This window comes from Rana temporaria, chromosome 7 (assembly GCF_905171775.1).
Source record: "Rana temporaria chromosome 7, aRanTem1.1, whole genome shotgun sequence".
NCBI lineage: Eukaryota > Metazoa > Chordata > Amphibia > Anura > Ranidae > Rana > Rana temporaria.
In genome coordinates, this window is record NC_053495.1 from 54,309,460 (window position 1) to 54,336,381 (window position 26,922).

The 26,922-nt window shown below is 43.3% G+C and overlaps 1 protein-coding gene across 1 annotated transcript in view; it reads right to left on the reverse strand.

Annotated features, from left to right (window-relative positions):
- The window catches only part of STAB1 (stabilin 1), a 357,595-nt gene that overhangs the window by 7,660 nt on the left and 323,013 nt on the right, over window positions 1-26,922 (reverse strand). Inside the window, exons 59-67 of the mRNA XM_040361004.1 lie at window positions 18,822-19,015; window positions 18,097-18,241; window positions 16,553-16,686; window positions 11,092-11,257; window positions 9,714-9,820; window positions 6,044-6,163; window positions 2,461-2,610; window positions 714-818; window positions 4-144 (exon numbers count right to left, since the gene is read on the reverse strand). Of these exons, the coding sequence (XP_040216938.1) occupies window positions 4-144; window positions 714-818; window positions 2,461-2,610; window positions 6,044-6,163; window positions 9,714-9,820; window positions 11,092-11,257; window positions 16,553-16,686; window positions 18,097-18,241; window positions 18,822-19,015 (1,262 nt within the window). The remainder of the gene's footprint in view (window positions 1-3; window positions 145-713; window positions 819-2,460; window positions 2,611-6,043; window positions 6,164-9,713; window positions 9,821-11,091; window positions 11,258-16,552; window positions 16,687-18,096; window positions 18,242-18,821; window positions 19,016-26,922) is intronic.

Sequence of the window (26,922 nt, forward strand, 5' to 3'; positions counted from 1 at the left end):
AACCTTGAAATGTCGGAATTGAAAACCGTCATTCTGTTTTCGGTAGTAGAGGTAACCAACAGCAGCAGCAGCAATCAGTGCAATTACTATTGCCGTCACCAACCCTGCAGTTACAGGATGTGATATCTGGCTGTCTGCAATCTCCTAAAAGTACAAAACACATTTAATCAGAGAAAACAATAGCTATGCTTAACCCTGTAGACACTGCAAAACATACATAATGGTATACTAACTGTTAAGAATAGTACACATAGGCCACATTTCAATAGAAACCCACCAACATTTGGCCCATGTGCACTGCAGCCTGTCCGACAGAAGCTGGCATGACTGAAAAAAGCCTGCCAATGGGCTCCCGATCAGGGCTCTTAGCCAATGGCTGAGAACGCTGACCGGAGTGTTCTGGCAGGGGGGCCCTCCCTCTGACAAAACACAATAGCCTCAGCAGGGGAGATTGCTGTACCAACATTGTATAGTTAGTACATAGGCTCCTCCTGAGCTGTCAGTTTTCTTTTTTTTTTATTTCATTCCTCCCTGCTGGATTGAAAAGAAAAACAAACTAGTAGTGTGTACCAGGCTGGGACATTTCAGTAATATAGAACAATTGCATTTGTTACTTATATGTAGGTATATGTTATTTGTAAGAAAAGAAGCAATGTCCCAAGCTCATATATCAGGGTTTCAGCCGTCATATCCATACAATAGACTTTATTTACCTGTAAAATTGGTGCAATTAACGGTCCACGAATAATATGTATGATTCCATTAAAGGCAGGGATATCCCACTGGATAATCATTTGGCCATTTACAACCTTAGGACACTGTCGAAAAATGAAGAGATTACCAAAACAGTGTTAAATGAAGAGGTGGATAGTAATGACAATAGTGAACATTAGATGGGTCCACGTAGAAGACCGTGTCATTTAGCTTAGTGGCTTAGAGGGTTTTTTTTTCCAATATAAAAGCAGAACTCCAAGCAGATATAAAAACACAAATCAATGCAGTTATATATTAATTAAAAATTATCATATGTATTTTCAAATACAAGTAGCATAAGTACCTGCGTTTGACTTTATATCAGCCTTTTGTAATCATATATACAGCCAAGTATGGGGGGGGGGGGGCAGTACAGGTTTTCCAAGCTTTAATCATGCTCTTTCCCTGCCCAGTTACAGACTAGGGGCTGATAGGTAACCTAGATTTACTTTTTATATTTAGAAAACTCAGATATCCAACCTGGCTGAGCTATCTGGCAGGGCTGTGCAACTCTCAGGACTAAATGGACAGAAACACAGATCCCTTGGTAGGTAAAGCTGCTCCCTTATATGTATATATCATTTATATATTTAGTGCTTTACTTAGGGATCAGCATTAATATAGCTTGTATACATTTTTAAAGCACCCTTGCATAGTGTACATCTCAGTCGTTTGCTAGGGTGAAAGATTCTGCTCCTGTATAATAATCTCCCCAACTAGCCGCACATTACATTGGAATCCTTCTCCCACACGATCATAACAATAGTGCGGTGCAACATAAAAAAGCAGTCCTTTTCATTGTGCTCCAATGACCAATGTATAATGGAAATCGTATCCTCTTCCTGAAGATCCACACCAGCATGCAAACTCCTGTGTATAAAGTGTCCGCTCACTTCCGAATATGACAAGCCATTGGAGGTCCTTTACTTCAGCAGGAGATTACCCAAACGTGCCCTTAGACCTCAGTCTAATAGGGAGGTCATAGGAGGAGGTGAGCGGACATGCTGGGGTGGATCTTCAGGAAGAGGATACCATTTTAGTTATACATTGGTAATTGGCACACAATGAAAAGGACTATGGAAATGTTGCTGTATTTTTTATGTTGCACTGTACTATTGTTATGATAAAGCCTGGGTTCACACTGTAGCGATGCAGGAATCGGCGCAATTCCAGTGCCAGTTCCCGCATCACATCTCTCCCGCAGGCAGTTCACACTGCTCTCTGCGAAACGCTGCGGGTGTCAATACAATGCTAATGACACCCTCAGATCGGTTCACAGATTACAGTGCGAACTGTGGATTCGGACAGGAATCGGATTGCATGGGTGACAACACCTGCACCTTTTTTTCTGCCAATCCAATGCAAGCTCAGCCATAAAACTGCATGGCTGAACTCGCATTGCACAGACATCACATTTTGATCAGCACCTGCGGTGCGGGTGCGAATCACATATATCACTATAGTGTGAACCTGGGCGGCTTAAGAGTTCATTTATGTGAGGTGATCTTGCGACTTGGGGATTTTTATTATTGTAGCCCCTTTGTAAGTCCATCAATGTGCTATAATGCAAAACTTGCTACCATAATATATAAAAATGCATACTGCATATATTGCTTGCTGGAGCAAATGTGGAAATTGGCGTTGTCATCCCCTAAAAAGTGAAAATGTCATTTTTACACACATTAGAAATATCCAATATCTACTTACTGGAGGTTGAGAGCAATTACCGAGGAACTCGGAGATGGAAAGATTGTATCCTGTGTTAGAAAGCAATGTGGTACCGTTTGTCAGATTTGAGTATGGGAGTAAAATGTCCAGTTTAGAGATGTGATGTTCTAAATCCCGCCATGTTATTGTCTATTAAAAAAAAAGGGGGGGGGGGGGGTAATTTAATAGGAACATAGAAGAGATTCGGTTTGACATGTGAAGTGAGAAGAGAAGAGGTTCACACACAGGGAAGATGAAGGAATGTCTCATACTAATATACAAGTTAACCCATAGAGGAGGTGAAGAGATATCTTATATGAAGACATAAGACAACAGATTTACCCGTAGAGGAGGAGAAGTGATACCTCATACTAAAGCCCCATATATACCATTAGATTTTCTGCAGATGTTTGTCTTCAGATTTACGAAAACCAGATAATATGAGGTCAAATGTTAACCTCCCTGGCGGTAAACCCGAGTCTGGCTCGGGGTGAAATTTCAGTACCATTAGCGGTATTCCCGAGCCAGACTCGGGATCACATTGCAGGATCCAGGCAGAGTTTACTTACCTTGTCCCCTGGATCCTGCAATGTCTCCCGCTGTGTGAGCGAGCTGTGTCCTCCTCGCTCGATTCACACAGTGCCCGAGTGCCGCCGAGCTCCGTTCCCTGCGACGTTACGTTGCACGGGGGCGGAGATCGGCGCCAAATTCAAAAAAGTAAAAATACACATACAGTATACTGTAATCTTACAGATTACAGTACTGTATAAAATAATTACACATCCCCTTTGTCCCTAGTGGTCTGTCCAGTGTCCTGCATGCACTTTTATATAATAAAGACTTTTTTCTGCCTGGAAACTGGAGACTGTCCATAGCAACCAAAAAGGGTCCCTTTATGTCAAAAGTGTTAAAAGTGCTCTTAGAGCAGCTAGAAAACAGCGATAAAAAATTCGAATCACTTGCAGAATTGAGCGATAGCGATTTGTAGGGAAATTCGTCATCAAACAATAAAAGTAATGACAGCGACAATTCTGCAACTGAGCAAATTTCAGTGTTTTTGATTTGATTACATTATTGAATAATTTTTATTATTATTATATTATTATTTGTTATAATTATTTATAGTTATTTATTATAATTAATGATTTGGTGTTTCAAACTTTATCATACCCGGGATGTCTACTAGACTCTGGTTTGGACAGATTTAAGTGAATTATTTCTAAGAATTACAGGCCTACAATATAAAATGCCAAATTTCCATGCAAAATAATGGTACCGCTTTCAGCATCAAAAACCTGACATAATCATACCGCCAGGAAGGTTAAGAGTTTCAATTTGTATGCAATCAGGCAGGCCCTTTCAATACATGGTTTTGGTAAACCTGAAGACAAAAATCTGCAGAAAATCTAATAGTGTGTATGGGGCTTTAGATATAGAACAAATTTAGCCATAGAGTAGGTGAAGTGATACCTCAAACTAATATACGAAAGAACAGATTCTCACACATGGAGGAGAAATTAAGGTCATGTAAAATATGTTTTAAGGCCGGGTTTACACTGGTCCGACAAACGCTCCAACTTTGGGAGCTCGTGTCGCATGACGTGTGAAAATGTTTCCCCATGGGAGCCACCTTAACTGGTCCGACACATTGGACCGACTTTGAAAATACTCCCTGTACTACTTTGGTCCGACTTTGATCCTACTTCAGCCCAATGAATATCATTGAAGTCGGATAAAAGTCAAAACGCTGTGTTGCATGCTCCGACTTTGGCATGCGACTTGTGCTTTGCTGATCTTGAGGGGGAAATCCAGGCCAAATTTTAAATAAAACACCAGCATGGGTTCCCCCTCCAGGAGCATACTGGGCCCTTGGGTCTGGTATGGATTTAAAGGGGAACCCCTACACCGAAAAAAAACAGACCCGGGTCCATACCAGACCCTTATCCGAGCACGCAGCCCGGTCAGGAAAGGGGTTGGGGACGAGCAAGCACCCCCCCTCCTGAACCGTTCCAGGCAGCATGCCCTCAACATCGGTGGGTGGGTGCTTTGGGGCAGGGGGGCACCCAAAGGGCCTGGTAAGCTCCTGGAGGGGGAACCCATGCTGGTTTTTTATTTAAAATTTGGCCTGGAGTTCCCCCTCAAGATTCATACCAAACACAGTGCCCGGCATTGGCAGGGATCCAAGTCGGAACCCCGTTCATTGAAAGTTGGACATATGTCGGCTTCAAGTCGCAGGGCAAAGTCGGATCCAAAGTAGGAAGAGCGTCGTGTCGCACTAGTGTGAACCCGGCCTAAAGAAAGCATAAAGTTATGCTTGTGAACCTTTTAATGTGAACTCACCATAATAGATATGCAGGCACTGCCATGGTGAATTCATTTAGGCTGCATTTACATGGGCAAGCAGGGGTGTTTAGGTTTTTGTGTTCAAAAGATAGTTAAACACAATCTCTGGATGCAGCAACTCGTGCTATGGCCACATATACAAACTGAATGAATAGCTGCATCCAGTTTCGGTGTGGATAGAACTCAGCAGACATGCTGACTCTGGATGCACACTGTCTCCAGGGTCGGTTGTAGGCCAATTCCTATGTAACCATATACACATATAATTGCTGTTACAATTGTTTTTATGTGTGGTAACACACTTGCTTGAATATTTTGATTGGAGAGTATTGCTTACATTATTAATTTTAGGTGAAGCACTATTTGAGTATTAGATTAGCAATTCATCACACAGGTTTCCAGGATTTTGTTGGATTATGAGTTGGTGATTTTTTTTTTTTCTTAGAGCACCATATACACTACTTTAAAAAGAGAGGTGACTCATAAGGGAAGGATTCACAGACAGTGCAGGAGTTAATCATTGGTTAGGCTGGGTTCATACATATGCGAATTGGATGTGGGTTTCGCATGACAGGCAAGTGTGACCGGCTCTCATTGGAGTCGCATCACACATGTCCAGGGCGATCACAGTCCGTATTGCAATAGGGGCCAGTGCGTGTTTGGGTCCAGTTCAGGTGCAAATTCATTCAAAAATTCAGGCCTAAATAGCACCTGAACTGAAGAATAGGGACACACCGGATCCCAGGCACGAACCCGCGGCCGCACATGTGTGAACCCAGCCTTAGATGCTGCTAGCTTCTCTAGCTCTCAAGCTCATTGCCTGGTTTCACTACTAAACTAGCAATAGTGCAAGTATGCAGCAAGGAAAGTCAGAACTTGTATATTTGCTCTGGGCCAGTGCACATGATAAGCATGAAAGGGTGTTAAGAAGCCAATAACGTCTAAAAGAAGTTGGCAATTACACCTTTTGTAATTCTAGTGGCATGCTCATTTTAATGGGATGGTTCCCGTTTTACTATAAATGAGTCTCATTGTGATCAGAAAAAGTGAGCTAACATATCATTAGAGTATTAATAGTGCAGACAGTGCAGTGCAAAAGGCAAAAAAATTTACTTCACTATAGCCATTTTCAAAGATGGTTCCTGGGGGTTACTGCACTTTTGTAATCACCATAGCACATTGCACAGTTGTACTGAATAAACTTAAATGTCTTTTATAAAATGTTCTTCATTCTACTTACTACATTGTTGTCAAAGCTGCCATCTTCTGGAACAAATAATGTTCTGTAGGAAGTCCTATTTACCAGCATATCGAAAAATTCAGCACCTTGAGAACTTGAATTACTATAATCAAGAATCATCTGGGGAAACAATGTTTGAACCATACAGTTTATAAATGCGGTGGTACAATAAACAAAGTATATGGCATTTAAAGTGTTTGTTAAAGCGCAAGGGTTTAACAGAACTTGAGATTTCAGATAACCGATGATACAAAGTGGTGAAAATCATTGGAACAGCAGAGGAAGTGAACTACACCTAGCAAATTGCCCCGGATTGTCTGAGTACTGAGGAACTGAAAGGTTTTGTCCTGATGACCATTGAATCCATTCCACCATTAGAACAGCAAATGTTAAAGGTACAAAGAAGTGGACTTTGTAGGCACCAATTAAAAAAATGCAAATAAATGTATTAACACATAACCCATAGAGAAAACAGTACATGCAATAAACATTAAAGGGGTTGTAAAGGATTTTTTTTCCCTAAATGGCTTCCTTTACCTTAGTGCAGTCCTCCTTCACTTACCTCATCCTTCCATTTTGCTTTTAAATGTCCTTATTTCTTCTGAGAAATGCTCACTTCTTGTTCTTCTGTCTGTAACTCAACATCGTAATGCGAGGCTTACTCCCTGTTGTGGAGAAAGCCTCTTGAGGGGGCGAGTAGGCAAGTCAGGACACTCTCTACTTTGCAGATAGAGAAAGGAGCTATGTGTTAGTGGGCGTCCTGACACGCCCCCTCAAGAGGCTTTCTCCACAACAGGAAGAAAACCTTGCATTACGGTGTTGAGTTACAGACAGAAGAACAAGAAGTGAGCATTTCTCAGAAGAAATAAGGACATTTAAAAACAAAATCGAAGGATGAGGTAAGTGAAGGAGGACTGCACTAAGGTAAAGGTAACATTTTTTCCTTTACAACCCCTTTAAAAAGCTGTAGTAGCAACTGCAGTGACAACAAATTAATCCAATGAGAGTCCGAAAAAAGGTCATCACATCTCACAAGGGACATGTAGGAATATGATGCATGATAGGACGAATGTTAGCTCGACGTTTCACAGGGACCGCTTCTTCAGGAGCTAGTAGTACCTCATACAGAGTAGCAGGATGTACTTGAAGTTACATTTTTAAAAGAAATGTATAATTGGTGGCGAATTACTAGGTTTCCATAACAGGCCTCATTGATATTCAAATGGGACAATTCTATCTAGCAGCCACAGAATAGTAAAAAGTGGCAACCGAGCTGGATGTCAAAATGGTTTTAAACCCATATAAAATTAGGGAAGTGTGCCATAAAACTTATGGTTTGCAAAGCAGGTTACCGTGAAAGTTGTATCAATGATGTGATACCACCAAGAAGTAAATAAAAGGAACGTCCGGGTACAGAGGTCCGTGGACACTGTGACTGCTTAACAGGGCGTCAATGAGACCCAGGTTCTGGCAAGTGTGGGCAAAGTGAAGTAACTCTGCAGTGTCCTTGCTCCCTGCAGATGGGCAAGTGCTCTATCACCAATCCTGCGGTCAAGGCCCAAACGTACGTCCTGGAACAGGCAGGCTCTTCTGGTAACCCGAGTGGTCACCGCACACTGGAACGCTTCATGCCGTCGGTGCAGAAGTGGATGTCCCCGACTAGCTGTGGATGGCTGAAAAGAAGCGGTGGACTGACCCACGAGGTAACACCTCTCCCATAGGTCCAGTATCTTCTCCTGCCTTGTGGTAACTAACTTCTCAGCAGAGAAGATGGTGTCCTTGATTGTTTCCTTGCCAGAGAATACATGTCCCAGAATGCTTTGCTGCTGATGATTGGCTCCCTTCCCCTGCCAATGAGGGAGCAGGGCAAGGAGCTGAAAAAATTGAGTCAGTGAGGAGAGGGAGGGAGAGAAATCTCTTGCAGGGGCTGACAGGCACTCTCTCCCTTCAGTAAAAGCCTCAGTCAGCTTGGCAGCGCCGCGGGAGGTTCGGGGGACTTGTTTCACTAGTATACAGGGAGGTTATAAACTGATGTTGCAACATTTTGGGATATTATAAATGTAAAAAGAACCATTTATAAAGAACCTGTGAAGAATATACTGTAACATGCCTTGGAAGAAGATCAATAGAAAGGAAAGAAGAAGAAAACAAAAAGGTGTGAGAAAATAAATACATTTGTAAAAACTTAACAGGTGATATCTTATTTGAAGGGTAACTCCACTTTGGTGGGGAAAAAAACTGAGCAAATAAAATAAATAAATAATACAGCATATATGATTACTACACAAGCCATTTCGTAATTTATTATTATTAAAAATTACCTTTCCTTTTCAATTTACATCTTCTGTAATTCTCTTGCCATGGAGACGTTCTGGACACCGTTAGTGTACAGAAAGCTCCCAGCGATGTAAATTCTTGCTTGTGTGTGTTGGGGAATTTCTGTTAGCCAGTTAGCTTGTGTGCGCATAAGTGAGTACACATACCTCTGCTCACAGCTCTGCATGTGCTACACAAAGGGGGTTATTTACTAAAGACAAATCCACTTTGCACTACAAGTGCAAACTACAAGTGCAAAGTGCACTTGGAAGTGCAGTCGCTGTAGATCCGAGGGGGGACATGCAAGGATAATAAAAAACAGTATTTTAGCTGGTACATGATTGGATAATAAAATCAGCAGAACTTCCCCTCATTTCAGATCTACCCCTCAGATTTACAGCGACTGCACTTCAAAGTGCAATTTGCACTTGTAGTGCAAAGTGGATTTGCCTTTAGTAAATAACCCCCATAGTGTGTGTGCATGCCCAAAGTTGGAATTGGTGCCAGACAGCCTATTTAAGAAATGCTGCAACTCAGTGGCAATGTGGACTAGATTTTTCTCCTCTTTTAGGGCTTCCAGGGGATGTGGAATAGCAAGAAATATTTCACCACAAGCTAGTATTTTAGCTTTGGGCAAACATAGTGAGTTGAATCTTTGACTAGCTCCTTACATTAATGGAGACCTTCTACAATGATATCTCTGTTCCTTGCTTTACTGTCGGTTTAGTCCAATAGAGATTTATTCTTCCCATCGCTTTGCAATTTCTGTGCATCACAAACAATGTAGTAGGAGTAAAAAAGAAGCATTGAGATGTTATATATATATATATATATATATATGCAGGCGTGTGTGGCATGTGCTCTAAGGCTGGATTCACACCTATGCAGTTTTAGTGCTTTTTGCAGATTTGCACTATAGTCCATTTAACATGGTTTCCTATGGAACACGTTCTGTAGTGCAAATCTGCAAAATGCAAAAAGCACTAAAACTGCATAGGTGTGAATCAAGCCTAGGAAGCATACAACTACGAATTATGACAACCAGCATCTAACACTTTTAGGTTCTAATTTTAGTAGAACAGATGGTGGATCTGGTGCCTTGAAGTTTAAACGCACTTGATGCCATTCACTACAAGGGCACTTATAAGTATGACTTGGCACTTTATTTCTGCATAACATCATTATCTATAACAGCCAGCAAAGAGATTGTATACTCACTGAAACTGAAGGTTGACACATGATCTCAAACCACGATGGGCACATTTCTTTGTTGACACCAGGTTTAGGCACAGTTACATATATTAATAATAATTCATGTAATCAGACACAAGTGCATAACAGAAAGAAAACTCACTGAAAAGAATGTGGATGTTTTAGAATATGCCTCTAAAACTTCCAGCAGGTTTCCATTGCAGAAGCTGCCATCACCAACATATCCATCAGGACAATCACATTCTGCATCTAGAAAACAAGAATGCATTTATGGATTCCGAGATCATTTCAACTTAAATGTCCAGTTATAAAGTTAATTGATTTATACTTTTTGTACAGCCTATCAAGTACATTTTAATTTAAGGCCATGATTATTAAATTATTGTTTTGCCAATTAATTGGGACAGAAGAATCCACACCAGAAGTTCCATATTTGGCTTACTTGATATGCTGTATAATTTAAAGTAGTTTTCAACTTCCATGTAAGTAGCAAGTCCATTCCAATGTTCAACAGTGCACTTCTGAGACTACCTGCTGTATTTTTGAGCAGTGTCAAGGGTGACAACGTTGCTCCTCCATATATACACTACAGCCAGTGTGTTAGCATTGTCACCCAGGACAGGAAGTGTGTTAGTGGTAGGATCACTAGGTCAACAAGGTAAGTAAAAAAATCAAATGGCCTTAAAAGGGAAAACTCACGTAGTTACCATATATCTAGACTGGTAAGCCACAACATTTTTGTTTTAGAGTCTAGACTTGGGTTTTACACTGTAATTCTTGAGCTAGAATATCAATACTTGTACTGTAGGGTACACGATATATGTCCTGGGTAATAATATTCAAAGTTTTTCCTCAATAATTTAGACAACATATTGTGCAAGCCCCCAGTCCCTTCTATTACATTCTAACAAAACATACTAGTTAGGGTTTTACTCTAAATTGGCAGCACTAGGGTCCTTGGGTGGAATCCCAACTATGGCACAATCTACCTGGAGTTTGCATGTTCCCCTGTGCCTGCGTGGGTTTCCTCCGTGTACTCCAGTTTCCTCCCACACCCCAAAGGTATGCTGGTAGATTATTTGGCTCCTGGCTAAATTGGCCCTAGTATGTGTACATATGAATGTGATTTAGGAACCTTAGATTGTAATCTCCTTGATGGCAGGGACTGAGGGTTGAATGTACAATATACATGTAAAGCACAGAGTAAAAGGTCGGTGCTATATAAGTACCTGTAATAAACAAATAGAGCATAATAGGCTTTGGAGTAGCAAAAGGAAAAAGGATCATGTGTGCAGTTTTTATTTAGTCTCCTACCAAAACCATGTAGTGGAAGCCCTACCTAAAAAATCCACCCAATTTGTATTTAGTCAAAATATTAAAGAAGAACATATCTGTAATAAGATGTATTATTATACAGCAGGTGTGGATTTAGGCAGAAAAGGTTATGTTCCTGAAGACCCCTACAGCTAGTAGATGAATATTTGAAGGGTCTCAGCATCCTATGCTATAAGTATACAAACCTTTGGAACGATAACAGTAGACATCCCACGTCTCGCTGAGGTTTGTTCGCTGTTTGTAGTCTACAATTCCAACATGATTTGAACCACAGCTTAAACTGGGATACACTGTGGGATACCCTGCGGTTCTATTTAACAGCCATCCAACCATGCAGCGGTGATAGCCCAACTATTTTCAGTCAAACATAAAAAGAGATGAAAAAAAGAACTTGAAATTAGTTATGGAAAAAGCATAGTTACACATTCATCCACAAAAAAAAAGTTGCACCTTGAGAACCCTAAACTAGCAGCTAGTCAGGAGAAAGACCAATAAAATATTATAAAGTTTGATTTTATTTACTTCAACAAGCAAAAAAAGTCTTCCAGATCACACAGGGCAACCAGGTGCTCTATTCTATGGTTCAATCTTCTATATTCAGCTTTTCTGTAAAGAATCTAATTACCTAGAATCAGTTGCTGGGAGAAAACGATAACACATTTTCCCTGCTCTCACAGAGCACAAACTTTTATGTATGTCAAGGTTAAATATTTCCCCCCCAGTCATGTACGGTATTGTAAGATACATACCCAGTCTGATGACTCAGGATGAAAAAAGTCACATGTCTATATCTGGCAAGGAAAATATGAACAATCTCTGAGCAGTAACTAAAAGTTACATGCCCTGGTATTATTGTCACTTTATATCTCATTAAGTAACCTTTCCCTGTCCAGGTCAGTGCTTATGTTTAAAGATATATTTTAACAAAAACTGGAAAGCTGCGTCACATGCTGGCTTCCATTATTTCGCAAGGACCTCAATGAGTAGATATTCCAACCAAAATTACCATTTTCATCTAATACACTAAATAATGATTTGTTGCTCCACTAATGGATTATCCTATATTCTCCATACTTAGTAAAAATGTGATGATTACCTTCAAGGAAAAAGGCACAGCAAAATGACAAGTACATCCCAAAATAAAGCCTACAAAAGCCTAAATCTATATTTTTCAACAAGCAATAATGATCAAGACACAGAGGAGAGAGGTCTGTATCCTGTACAGCACTCTATGATAAGGAATTTACAGGTAAGTCAAAATCCTATTATCTTAATTGTACAACACAGGACTTTTATTCATAGACCATGGGACATACCCAAGCAATAAACGGAGGAGTTCACAGTAGACATGTGCATTAGTTTTCGTTAGAATGCATTTTCGTCCGAAAATCTGTTTTTTTCGTTATCGTTTTAACAAACGATAACGAAAGTGCAAGAAACGAAAACCGAAAGATCCGACATAAAAAATGCTTTATTTTCGTTGCGGTAAAAATTCGATATAGAGAGATTCGACATTATAGGGAAAAGATTCGACATTATAGAGAAAAGATTCGACACTATAGAAATAATAGATTCGACATTACAGAGAATAGATTTCGATATATGAGAAAATAGATTAGACATTATAGAGAATAGATTCGACATTACTAGTCATACAACATTAGAATTCTTGTAGGCGGAATATTCGAACGGAAATGTACGATTCGGTGTAAAGATTCAACGTTCCGTCGAATTTTTTTTGAACATTAGACAGAAACCAACAAAGATTCGACGTTCCGTCGAATATTCTTTTGACCATTCATTGAAAGTGGACGTAAAAGAAAATACCACATTTTGGGTTGTCCCCAAAAAGGTAACAGAGGGGAAACCTTAATTTGTAGGAATCTCTTCTCACTTCCAGTTATATGGGACAGAAAGTGAAGGTAAATCTCCCCAATGGTATACAAATGGCAAAAATAAACCTTACAGAGGTTAAAGCCTTCCCTTATTCGTTTCCCACAGTGTGGCATCCACTCGGTTCTCCTGCAAGTCCACTGGGAGGCTGAGTGTAGGATCTACAGGCAGTGGAGATGATTTAGCTGGATTGCCCCGGGAAAGATGCTTGTTGAATATCTTCTGTGTGGCCTACATCGCCGAGTGAGGCGCTCGGCCGCCATCTTGGGCCACATGGTCAGGTCCCAGGTAGAGATCTTTGCCGTTTCTAGACATGCTGGCACCCAGAGTGACACCACTGGCATGTGAGTGGTATCGCAGGTCAGTGGGAGCCGTTACAGCCGAAGAGAGGAGTTGTCAGGAGAATTTTCAGGAGTCTCTGCGGAGCTATCCTTCACTGCGTCTTACTCCATTCTCGCAAGCCACACCCCTGAATGCTCCTGGTTGGCAGAAGAGCCAGAAGCAGACCAAAATATTTTGTGAACACTTGGGATGGAGGGGAGAGCATGAAAGGTAGTGCTACAGAGTGTTGGTCTCCCACAGTAAAAGGCAGAAAGTGTTGATGTGAGGGAAAGATAGGGATTTATAGAAAGACATCTTGTAATGTATGTCTTCTGATAACAGAAATTTCTCATGTCTGAGAAAAAATGTTAGATTTGGTTGTTTCCATTCATAATTTTTGAATACAAAGAAACCTGTTTAAAGATTTTAAGGCCAGTATCGGGAAAATGCCCCTATTTAGTTTTGGAACCATGAATAGGTTTGAATAGAAACCTTGAAAGTGTTCTGAACGAGCTGGTACAACCTATCCCGGTGCTTGAAGTTGGTGCAAGGTGGTCATTGAATCTGTTTTCTTTTGATGTGAAATGGTCAGATAAGAAAGCAAAGGACCCAGAGGTCGGGACATCATGAAGACAGACTAGTGAAAAGGCAAACAGATGTTCGCCCCATGCTGAAGAGTGGGGGAGCCCCTTCATTGTGAGGGAGGGAGGCTTCTGGGCAGGCTTAGTGGACTTGGGAGTCCAGTGGTAGTAATCTTAAGCCTCGTACACACGACCAGGTTTTCCGACAGGAAATGTGTGATGACAGGGTGTTGGTGGAAAAATCGGACAATTGTTGTTCGATTTTCCGCAGACAAATGTTGGATGGCAGGCTTTAAAATTTTCCATGGACACTTGTCTGTTGTCGCACACAAGTCCATCAGACAAAAGTCCAAAGTACAAACACGCATGCTCGGAAGCAATGCTCACCAAACACAACTTTAGCAGAAGGTGCCCAAAGGGTGGCGCTAAAGAGCTGAAAAAACATGTCGTTTTGTGTTTCTTGGCCGGCAATTGTGTCCATTTGTATGCAAGACAAATTACTGGCCAACGCCCTTCGGACAAAAGTCCTATGCTTGGTCTGCGTAAAATACTATCATGTGTATGAGGCTTAAGGTTAGTAGACTTGGGATTTTTCTTATGGGGTAGGAGTACCTTTCCCCCAGTGACTTCCTTGATGAATTTATCAAGGCATCCCCCAAAATAGGTGTTCACTGTCAAAGGACATGTGTAGAAGATGCTTTTAACAAGCAGGTTCAGTATAACAAGCTTTTAACCACAAAATCCTGTGAAAAAGAAATGAGACATTCCAGAGAATTGGCCAATTACATTCTTTAAAGCAGGGTTTCCCAAATAGGGTTCCCAAAGCAAAAAGCAATTTCTGCCTCTTAGATGAGTTACAACTGGCACCTATAATCCTTTTAACTATATGTAAGATGGGGATTCTTCCCATGGACTAGAAATTTAAGCACTTCAGCCCTGGAGGATTTGGCTGCCAAATGACCGGGCCACTCGGCACTGCGATTCGGCACCGCATCGCTTTAACTGACAATGGCGTGGTCATGCGACGTTGCTCCCAAACAAAATGTACATCCTTTTTCCCCCACAAATAGAGCTTTCTTTTGGTGGTATTTGATCAGCGGTTTTTATTTTTTGCGCTCTAAACAAAAAAAGCAAACATTTTGAAAAAAAAGGCAAAATTTTTACTTTTTGCTAAAATAAATATCCCCCAAAAATATATAACAAAACATTTTTCTTCCTCAGTTTAGGCCGATATGTATTCTTCTACATATTTTTGGCAAAAAAAAAAAATGCAATAAGCGTATATTAATTGGTTTGCGCAAAAGTTATAGCGTCTACAACAAAGGGGATGGTTTTATGGCATTTTTATTATTATTTTTTTTACTAGTAATGGCGGCGATCTGTGATTTTTATCATGACTGCGATATTGCGGCAGACACATCAGACACTTTTGGTGCTATTTTGCGACCATTGTCATTTGTAGAGCGATCAGTGCTATAAAAATGCACTGATTACTGTGTAAATGACACTGGCAAGGAGGGGGTATTCCACTAGAGGGCGATGAAGTGGTTAAGTGTGTCCTAAGGAGTGATTCTAACTGTGTAGGGGCTGGGCTACCTGTGGCACAACACTGATCGCTGCTCCCGATGACAGGAAGCAGACGATCAGTGTCCTGTCACTAGGCAGAACAGGGAGATGCGCTGTTTACAACGGCATCCCCCCGTTCATGGCGCTCCGTGACACGATCGCAGGACACCAGCGGACATCGGGTCCGTGGGTCCTTGTGGGCACAGTCACGGAGCTCACGGCGGGCTATCTGCAGAACGCATGCTATTTGGTGATCTTTCATGCCAACTACCCTCCACCTGTGATCAACCAACCTAAGTGAAGGGATCTCCTATGGAGTACTCACAGTTATAGAGTAAGGAATGGATGGGAATTTTGTGTGCTTTGTATCTGTATAAGATGGCAGCAGGAGTGCCACAATCTGTTGTGTGCATTTTTTATGGAAAAAGCAGGCAGGATTGTGTCATCTGTGAGGCATGACACAGTTACCTCATCCTCCTTAGAGTAGAGAGTAGTAAACTGCCAAATTTACATTTCTTGTGTTGAGATACATTTGAGACAACATGGCAAAAGTTAATACAATAGTGAATAACTCCCGAATCCTCTGCCTACAAAAAAACATTGTGTGCTATACAATGCTGGGCCTGTTTAGGGCCCAGGTTTTGCCTGTCATGGTGGACATACTTTGAAGGGGCTCTTCAGGGTCTGGGAACCATAGAAATGCACCACAGCCCTGGACCTGTATAGCGGACCTGTATTAGCACCCGGCAACTAACTCCACACATTGCATTAAAAGCCAAGGTGAATGCCTACTGCAGGATCCAGTGCCCAAAGCAAACATTACACAATGACTCCCCAAGGTGGAGACTGGGTACAGTCCCCAAGGTACACACAGAGTAACCAACGCAGAAACTGTTAGGTAGCCATTGCCAGTAAGCAGTTAGATCTTAATAGAAACTTAAGAGGAAAAGAAAATACTGGTTATAAAAGAAAGATACTTCTCCTGAGCAGAACATGTCGATCACCTAAGGACACTAGCAAAAAAAATGGGGACTCAAGGAGTGGGCAGGGTTATATGGGTGTGCTCTAGGTCCAGTTTTAGCAAGTTTCCATTGTCCAATCACCTTAAGGTAGTTTGCACATAACCCATGGTCTATGAATACAAGTCATGTGTCTTGTACCGTATGATTATTTATTTTCACTCCTAAAACAGATTTAAATGACTGTATCCACTGTGACCTTCAGTCTCCTTGTTTTTTTTTGTGAAAAGGCCAAATATAGTATATCTTTATCAAAAATCATATACCTGCTGGGCAGCAGACAGCTGCTGGAAAGTGGCAATGCTTGCCCCCTCTGAATTGCATGCACTGACTGCATCTTCATATGTGAATTGATATTTGCCTTTAGGAGACTGCAAATGAAAAACTCCGGCCGTTTTCTCTGAAAAAAAGAAATAGCCATAGATGTAACAAAGCATTTACAATATCTTAAAGCCCCATTAAACCTTCCTCAGAAATGTAAATCATTCCATTTTGGGGGGGGGGGGGGGTTAGTGTTGCCAACCTACCAAATTGAAATTTACTGGCACGACACCCGAAATTTAACTGGCGCAGCCATATTTTTACTGGCATTTCACAAAAGTTACTAAACTACATGTTTAGGTGCACATTTCAGTATTTAGGCTACAAACAAGTACGCTAGGCAAATAGCAATGTGATTTAAGGTAGATACAGTATTAAGGTAAAAAACATATTTTAGTTATTTTCGATATAATAATGGCAAATTATTTAGTCACATCACCCCCTGTCTCTATCCCCCTCTGCCACCAACACCCCCTGCCTTCACCCCCCTCTGCGGTACCACAATCTCCCCCTGCCTCCAATCTCCCCCAGGCCCCCTGCCTCCACTGTCCCCTGTCTCCACCCCCCCTCTACAGTGCCACCAACACCCCCTGCCTCCAATCACCCCATGCCACTAACACCCCCTGTCTCCATCCTCCTCTGTGGTGCCAACGCAGCCACCATCACCCCCTGCCTCCACCCCCCTCTGCAGTGCCACCAACAACCCCTGTCTCCACCCGCGGTGCCACCAACACCCCCTGCCTCCAATCACCCCCTGCCACTAACACCCCCTGTCTCCATCCTCCTCTGCGGTGCCACCGCAGACACCATCACCCCCTACCTCCAATCACCCCCTGCCTCCAATCTCCATGCGCAGTTCCAAGCCGAACCGATTTTGGCTATTTTTACTGGCACATTCCCGCAACCACGGACATTCGCGAAAGGGGGAAAAAAGTGCCAGTTTTTACGAACTATCCGTAAAAATACGGACAATTGGCAACACTGGGGGGGGGGTTTAATAACACTTACTGGGCAAATCTTTTGTTTTGTTATGGCACCCCCCTGACTCACAGTTAAAGCTAAGCAATCAGCAGGGAGCAGTATTTTTTAAAGGTAGAGTACTCAGCAGCCTGCATGTTCACTCTCTCTGTGATTGAGTGAGGCCGCTATGGGCTCAGACAGGGTAGGGTACATCAAAGTAGGGGACCATTGGTTTGCATTTTGCATAGGCTCATCCCTGTGTGTGTATATATATATATATATATATACACACACACACACAGTATATAAAATGATACCAGTAATTACATGATTTAGGTAATGTGCAGAACATGTATGTGAGAATCAAAATGAATGGCACCCATTGATTCAGATGAAATTCAAAGAATACATGTTTGTCTGCAGTGTACTGTATTAGTGATAAATAATTATTTTATTGAGCTAATTTTTAGGAACAACAAAGTCAAAATTGAGGTAAATTTGCTGAATAGAAATTCCACATTCCCAGTACCTTCATAGTGGAGATCGGTGCAGATTGCCAGTGGGTCACAGTCTCCATTTTCTTGCAGGCATCGGTTAATAGGTGGAGTGTATTTTTCAAGGCACTGGACGCCGTTGCCCACATAACCATCATGACATTCACATCTCCGTGTATTCTGAAAGAGAAATAAGTTACATAGATGAAATAATTTCTGATCAGCCTGAAGACTTTAGAAAAGGTGAGCATTAAAAAATAAAAATAAAATAAAAACATAATATACTGCCGGAGGGGGCCACAAGGGGAATTAATTTGGAGTTAGGCTTTAAAGATTTTACCAAAGTGGTTCTAAAGGCTGGACAATTGTGAGAAATTCAGACAAAAAAAAAACATTTAGAAGGGAAATCGAAGGAAAAGATAAGAGAACGAACAATGCACTAGCTTAAAGGAACCGAATTAGAAAATAAAAAACAAACCTTTACAACCCCTTTAAGAACCCCCAAGAAAGGATATTTCTCACTTTGGAAACGGCAGCTTGGCATTGCATGCCATTATTTGATCTACCAGAACCCCCAGATCCACCATTGACTCCCCTAGCTGTTCTCCCCTAGTATGTATGATGCATGCATGCATCTACCAACAACTGGGTGAACTGGCTATTTGAGAATAAGCAGTCAGGCATGAAAAATGTGTACTTAAGGCACAGCATATCCTTGTGTAATTACCTACAGTATAAGTATATGTAGCTGTGCACTTACCGGACCAGTGTAAATACATGTTGCATGTTCACTACAGCCTCCGTTTTCCCCATTCGCACAAGGATTGATTGGGGTGCACACATTACCATCTCCTTCATGTCCAAGAAGACATGTACATAAAACTTTTGTCCCAACCATAGAGCACTGAGCATTGAGACTACACCCGCCATTGTACATCTGGCATTGGTCAATAACTGCAAAGTGAAAGAACACAGTGATTACTGGGGAATACTGAACTGATCCAAAAGCATTTCATATCCATCTTCAAGGAACATCATTTCAGCCAGATGATACATTTAACAGCAAATTTCAACAGTCAACTATAGCAAATAAAGAGATTTTTAATACAGCTTACCTGTAAAATCTTTTTCTTGGAGTACATCACGGGACACAGAGCGGCATTCATTACTATATGGGTTATATGGAGTACCTTCAGGTGTAGACACTGGCAATCTCAAACAGGAAATGCCCCTCCCTATATAACCCCCTCTCATAGGAGGAGTACCTCAGTTTTGTAGCAAGCAGTATGCCTCCCAAAATGGTCCTCAAAAAAGAGGGGTGGGAGCTCTGTGTCCCGTGATGTACTCCAAGAAAAAGATTTTACAGGTAAGCTGTATTAAAAATCTCTTTTTCTTTATCGTACATCACGGGACACAGAGCGGCATTCATTACTATATGGGATGTCCCAAAGCAATGCTTACAATGAGGGGAGGGAGAACATCTCCAAGACAAAAGGATTTAATTTAGAGATATACTCAAATCATAATAAATCCAACTTAGTTGAGAAAAATAAAATTTTTAAATTTAACTCGAACAAGAGGAGCCCCCGGAATCCGAGGGTCTCAAACTGCAGCCTGCAGCACTGCCTGCCCGAAGGCAGTATCAGTATTCCTTCTTACGTCCAACTTGTAGAATTTTGTAAACGTGTGGACAGAAGACCAGGTTGCCGCCTTGCAAACTTGAGCCATAGAGATCTGGTGGTGTGCTGCCCAGGAGGCGCCCATGGCTCTAGTAGAATGAGCCTTTAATGATACTGGAGGAGGCAACCCTTTCAAGCCGTAGGCCTGAGTGATTAATTGCTTAATCCACCTAGAAATGGTGGACTTTGCAGCTGCCTGCCCCTTCTTGGGCCCATCCGGTAGAATGAACAGCACATCTGTCTTCCGGATCTTCTTTGTAGCTTTAAGATAGGCCTTCATGGCCCTGACAATATCCAAGGTATGCAGCAACCCTTCCTTTCTGGAAGTAGGTTTAGGGAAGAAGGATGGTAATACCAAATCCTGGTTCAAATGAAAACTGGATATGACCTTCGGAAGGAAGGAAGGATGAGGGCGGAGAACGACCCTGTCCTTATGAAAAACAAGATATGGTTCCTTACAGGATAAGGCTGCCAGCTCCGAAACTCTTCTTGCGGAAACTATGGCAACCAAAAATACTAACTTCCTTGTCAGTAGAACCAAAGGAATATCAGCCAACGGCTCAAACGGTTGTTTCTGTAAACTTGACAGAACAAGATTTAAATCCCACGGACAAAGCGGGGATTTAACTGGAGGTCTAATACGTAAGACCCCTTGAAGGAAGGTCTTAACCAGCGAGTGGGTGGCCAGCGGCCGCTGAAACCACACTGACAGAGCAGAAATCTGTCCTTTGATTGTGCTTAATGCCAATCCTTTATCCACTCCTAGCTGGAGAAAACTTAATACTCTATCGATGGTAAATTTGCGAGAAAGCCATCGCTTGGACTCACACCAGCCTACATAGGCCTTCCAGACCCTGTAATAAATCACCCTAGAGACCGGTTTCCTGGCTCTGATTAGGGTAGAGATTACTTTCTGAGACAGACCTCTACCCCTGAGAATCAGGGATTCAGCTTCCAGGCCGTCAAATTTAGATGCCGTAAGGCAGGGTGGAGGATCGGACCTTGCGATAGCAGGTCTGGCCGTAGAGGAAGAGTCCAAGGGTCTCCCACTACCATCCTTAAGATTAGTGAGTACCATGCCCTTCTGGGCCATGTTGGAGCTACCAGGATGACTGGTATGTGCTCCACCCGGATCCTGCGCAGCAGGCGGGGTAGTAACTGGAGCGGGGGAAACGCATAAAGAAGTTTGAACTGATGCCAAGGGCAAACCAACGCATCGGTTCCGCAGGCCATCGGATCCCTTGAGCGGGACATGAACCTGTCTAGTTTCTTGTTGAGTCTCGATGCCATGATATCCACGTCCGGCACTCCCCATCTTTGGCAGAGTGCTTGAAAGACTAGTGGATGCAGAGACCATTCCCCCGGCCATAGAGTCTGGCGGCTTAAGAAGTCCGCCTGAAAGTTGTCCACTCCTGGAATGAATATTGCCGATATGCAGGGCACATGAGCCTCTGCCCATAGAAGAATCAAGCTCACCTCTCTCTGAGCGGCTTGACTCCTGGTTCCCCCTTGGTGATTTATGTGTGCCACGGCCGTGGCATTGTCTGATTGAATTCTCACCGGGAACCCCTGCAATTTTGACGTCCAAGCCCTGAGGGCTAGTCGAGCAGCTCTGAGCTCCAAGATGTTGATGGGCAACTGCTTCTCTGGCTTTGCCCAAGTACCTTGGCGAGTGCAACCATCCAAAATTGCTCCCCAGCCCGTCAGGCTGGCGTCTGTGGTCACTATCTTCCAAGCCACTGGGCTGAAAGACCTCCCCTTCAGTAGATTCTGAGGGTCTAACCACCAACACAGACTTTGTCGGACTCTTGATGAGAGCGGCAACGGGATATCCAAGGCCTGTGGCCTTCTGCTCCATGCTGACAGGATGGCTGCCTGTAGGATGCGAGTGTGGCTCTGGGCGTATGGTACCGCCTCGAATGTGGCCACCATCTTGCCTAGTAACCTCATACATAGGCGAATAGTCGGTTCTTTCTTGCTTAGAACCAGTAGGATTAATTCCTTGATGGCTTTTACCTTCCTCAGAGGTAGGAACACTCCTTGTTGTTCTGTGTCTAATCTCATGCCGAGATATTCCAACTGCTTTGTGGGCTGGAAAGCTGACTTTTCTCGATTTAGGACCCAGCCGAACCTCTCGAGGTATTGGACCGTGAGGGCCACTGCTCGCTCCAAGCCGGGAGACGAGTGATCTATGACTAGGAGGTCGTCCAGGTATGCTAGGATCGTGACCCCTTGGATCCTTAGTTTGGCTAGGATTGGAGCTAGGACCTTCGTGAACACCCGGGGGGCCGTAGCCAACCCGAAGGGAAGCGCCACGAATTGGAAGTGACGCGAAGCCACCATGAAGCGTAGATATCTTTGATGTGGCTGATAAATTGGAACATGAAGGTAGGCATCCTTTATGTCTATGGACGCCATGAAGTCGTCCTTCTGGAGTGTGGCAGCTGCTGACCGCACGGATTCCATCCGAAATGAGCGGATCTTTAGATATGCATTTACCATCTTTAGGTCCAAAATTGGCCTGACATCTCCATTGGATTTTGGGATGATGAATAGGTTGGAGTAGAAACCCAGCCCCTGTTCCAGGACTGGTACCTCTACTATTACTTCCTGGGAAAGTAGATGATCTAATGCCGATCTTAATGCGGCTCCCTTTTCCGGATCGTTTGGAATCCTCGACTTCTGGAAATGAGGAGGAGGAAACCTTAGGAAATCTAATTTGTAGCCTGTGGCCACGGAAGACCGTACCCACTCGTCGGGAATGCTGGCTTCCCAAATCTCTGAAAAGAGTCGCAGCCTTCCCCCCACCTTCGTGGGTGGGGGCGCCCCTTCATAAGGTTGGCTTGGGGGCTGGTTTTGCTGGTTTGCGAAACCACTGCCTTTTGCCTCTAACAGCCTGTCCTTGTGATCTGCTGTTGAAGCCGAAGTTTGCTTTTGCAGGAGGCCGTCGATACTGCTTGGCATTAGAGGGCCCCTGCCCAGGGGAATACTGTCGTTTAAACGCAGGTCCCTGAACCTTCTTCTTAGTTGGCAAGAGAGTACTCTTGCCGTTTGAAATGGTCTGAATGTATTTATCTAGGTCATCTCCGAAGAGTCGTCCTCCATGGAAGGGGAACCCTACCAGGAGCTTCTTGCATGGGGGCTCAGCCTCCCAGCTTTTTAACCATAAGAGTCTTCTCATATGGATAAGGGATAACGATAAACGTGACGCTTGCTGGATAGAATCCTTGATTGCGTCTACCGTAAAACATATGGCCTTAGGGACATCCGAAAATTTTTCTGCCTGCTGGGCCGGAATAAGTTTAAGCATCTGCTTAAATTGATCCGATAATGCTTGAGCGACCCCAATCGCAGCCACAGCTGGCTGTACTACTGCCCCTGCAGTAGTGAAGGAGTTCTTAAGTAGTGCTTCCAAGCGCTTATCAACTGGATCCTTGAACACCTGTATGTTTTCTACAGGGCATGTTAACGATCTGTTAACACATGAGATGGCTGCGTCCACTGCAGGAGTAGCCCATCTTTTGGAAAAATTTTCTTCCATAGGATATAGGACAGAGAACCTTTTAGGTGGTAAGAAGATCTTATCTGGCTTGTTCCAATCTTGGAACAAAATTCCCTCTAATAGAGGATGGATCGGAAACACAGCATTGCTTTGAGGCGCCCTCAGTGAGCCCAAAGCTGAAACCGTCGATACCTGGAGATCTGGTAACTGGCAAGTTGAATGTCCTATGGACCAAGTCCGACAATCCTTGAATCCACCAGCTCTCCCTCAGGGAGACTGCCCCAGACTCCTCTGTATCCGGGTCTTCGATCCCTGAACCTACTTGGTCCGTGTCCAAGAGGTCGTCCAATTCCCCTGAGGAAAGGACCTCCTCTTCTGAGGGTCCGCGCTCGGGCGACGGAGATCTATTCCGCTTACTGCCCCGCATAGCTGCGGATATCATTTTTCCCATGCTTTTCTGCATCTCTTTTAAAGAGGTGAGTAATACCTCCTCCGTGACCATCTTAGGGTTGGACTGACCCGCGTCAGCTCCAGCCCCAGATCCCGATGGCCCCAAGGCTCCCTGTAGGGAAAACAGCGGCATACCATGGTACAATACCGAGGTACACCTGCTACCTATTGGTATTTGGAACTATAAAAGTTAATTGTCCAAACACCTGTTTGGGGGATAAAAAAAATGCTTCCTCTCCCCTAGATGACTTTTTTTTTTTTTTTTTTTTTCGTTTTTGTTTCAAATCCAGGAAAGAAAAAACATTCTGTCCCCCTGAGTAGTATTGCAAAGAAAAACTATGAGATGGAAAAGAAACAGCCTATTTCTAGGCTTGACAAAACAGTCCTCTGAAGACTGCAATATCCTTTCTGGCCACTGTGTGTCCTCGGCGCCCCGTGCTGCCGCTCTGGTCTTTCTCCTCAGTTCCAAAGTATTGATGGAACAAACAAGGAAGGGCCGCCCCTTCCTTTAAGCCACTGACCCGCCCTTCCCCCCCAGCAACCTCAAACAGGAAATGCCCCTCCCGACAGGGGGAGGGGGGGGGGATTTTGGGAGGAAGGGACCTCTCTGTTCCAGCAAACTGCAGCCTGCAGCCTGGAACCATGAGGAGGTCAGCGTTTTGCCTGCTTGCAGGCTCTGAGGAGGAAGACTGAATGGAGCATCGCCTGGAGGCCTGCAGGTAAGCAAAGCTCTCTGACACACACATATATTTTTATATAACACAGGCCCCACTCAATGCTTTTCCAACACTACAAGGGAGGTCACATTTTATGGGGAATAATACATAGAGAGCCATCCTATCTTTATGATATGTGACTAGTTTGCCAGATGCAGTGCATAACTTTAGGCATGTCCCCTGTGACCCCCCAGAAAAAAACCTGCTAAGAACCAAGTTCCGCAAGTTTTCCCCTCACTTACCTGCTCCATGCCGCAGGACTTTGCCAAGCAAGAGGCCCAATCTTCCCCCATCTCCGTGGGGATGTCTAGACCTTCAGGCCCTGGGTTCCTATGAAGGATCCACTGTCCTGGGCCCATATAGCACCCTGGCAACAGAAAACTTTAGGTACCCAAAGGTTTCTAAGTTCTGGGCCCAGGGTCCAGCTCTCTAAAAAGAAAAGCATTATGGGCTATACCCCAAGGGTTTGGGGTCCGGTTACTGACCACTTTAGCGCTGAGGCTTTTTTGGACAGAACCGGTAGCTCACCTAATCCCAAGGATGCGGAGGCAAGCTAAACCATGACTAACACCTAAGACACTGGCGTAAAAACTGAGGTACTCCTCCTATGGGAGGGGGTTATATAGGGAGGGGCATTTCCTGTTTGAGATTGCCAGTGTCTACACCTGAAGGTACTCCATATAACCCATATAGTAATGAATGCCGCTCTGTGTCCCGTGATGTACGATAAAGAAACATAAAACTCAGTAATTTGAACAGTTTTAAGTGGAACTCCAGACCATGTTAAATGTTTTTTTTTTTAACATGACAGAGTAGGAACGATTACAATTTAATGTAATATAACTAATATACTGTATATATTAGTAAAAAAGAAAAATACGACATCAGTTTAAAAATGTATAAACTTTACAAACAATAATATATAAAACAAAACCAATTATAGTCTACCCACGGAGGTTAAGGCAGGTTTTCTTAACCCCACCATCAGCACACATTCAACTTTTCTTTGCTCTCCTAACACTGTTTGATCTTTGGGCGCAGAAAGAAACACTGGGTACTTGTTATATTCTTAATATCTAAAATTTTATTTGGTTATAAAATATTATTGAGAATATGAATTCCTATTAAATGGTATGGATGTTGGGCTTTGAGTTAATAATCTCCTGATATGACATTTGAACCCAGTTATCAATTTCTAGAAGCTGTGCAGACATATTTATTAATATTCTAAATATCTTATGTTTTTTAAAAGGTATTTCATATAACTGATGTTCTGTTTGAAAGTTGCATTCTAAGGTAGACTGATCCCTCCCCCCTCCCCCCATATTCTGTGTAGTATGGGATTTCATATATCTTGTGGAGCTATATCCTATAGAACTGTGTTTAGATTAGCTGGCTTCCCCCATTTCCTGGGTCTGGAACTAATTAGAGCTCAGCCATTTCCTATAGTAACTCATATTTCACTCTTTTGCCCACCATTAGAAAGGAGGGTGGAGGGAGTGATGTAGGAGTGGTTTGCTTTTCGGCGCAAAAGTCAAAGAAAGGATCTTAAAGTTTATAAAAAGCTTGGGTCGAAAGTTTCTCCCTCGCTTCTACCCTTCACCCATCTTCAGAAGCACACAGACAATTTTCTTCAAGCATACACAGGGTTAATCGGCCATTTTTTAAGCACATGGGGCCTGATTCTCAAAAGAGATACGCAGACTTAACTGCTGTTCAGTCTGTGCCTAACTTTGGAAACGATTCTCAAAAGGCTTTTTCCAAAGTTAGGCAGAAAATCTGACATGTGTAAGACACATACACTGTCAGATCTTAGGATGCAGTACCGCATCCACCACTGGGGGCATTTCTCATTGAAATGCAGCTTTGCGTATGCAAATGAGGACTTAAGCAGATTTTCAAAGCATTTCATCACTGTGATTTCTGCGTAAGTTCCGAATTTGCCTGCGCAAAACTAGGGCTGGTTTTACAATGTGGAAAATTAGTCACACCTTGTAAAGGCCCATTCCAGCGACGGCATTTGGTATGCATTCCCGAGGGAGAACTCCACGGCAATTTTTAAATTCAAAACCGGCATGGGTTCCCCCCCCAGGAGCATACCAGGCCCTTAGGTCTGGTATGGGTTGTAAGGAGATCCCCCCACGCCGAAAAATTGACGTAGGGGGTCCCCCTACAATCCATACCAGACCCGTATCCAAAGCACGCTACCCGGCCGGTCAGGAAGGGAGTGGGGACGAGCGAGCGCCCCCCCCCCTCCTGAGCCGTGCCAGGCCGCATGCCCTGAACATGGGGGGGTTGGGTGCTCTGGGGCAGGGGGGCGCACTGCGGGCCCCCCCACCCCAGAGCACCCTGTCCCCATGTTGATGAGGACAGGACCTCTTCCCGACAACCCTTGCCGTTGGTTGTCGGGGTCTGCGGGAGGGGGCTTATCGGAATCTGGAAGTCCCCTTTAATAAGGGGGCCCCCAGATACCGGCCCCCCACCCTAAGTGAATGGATATGGGGTACATCGTAC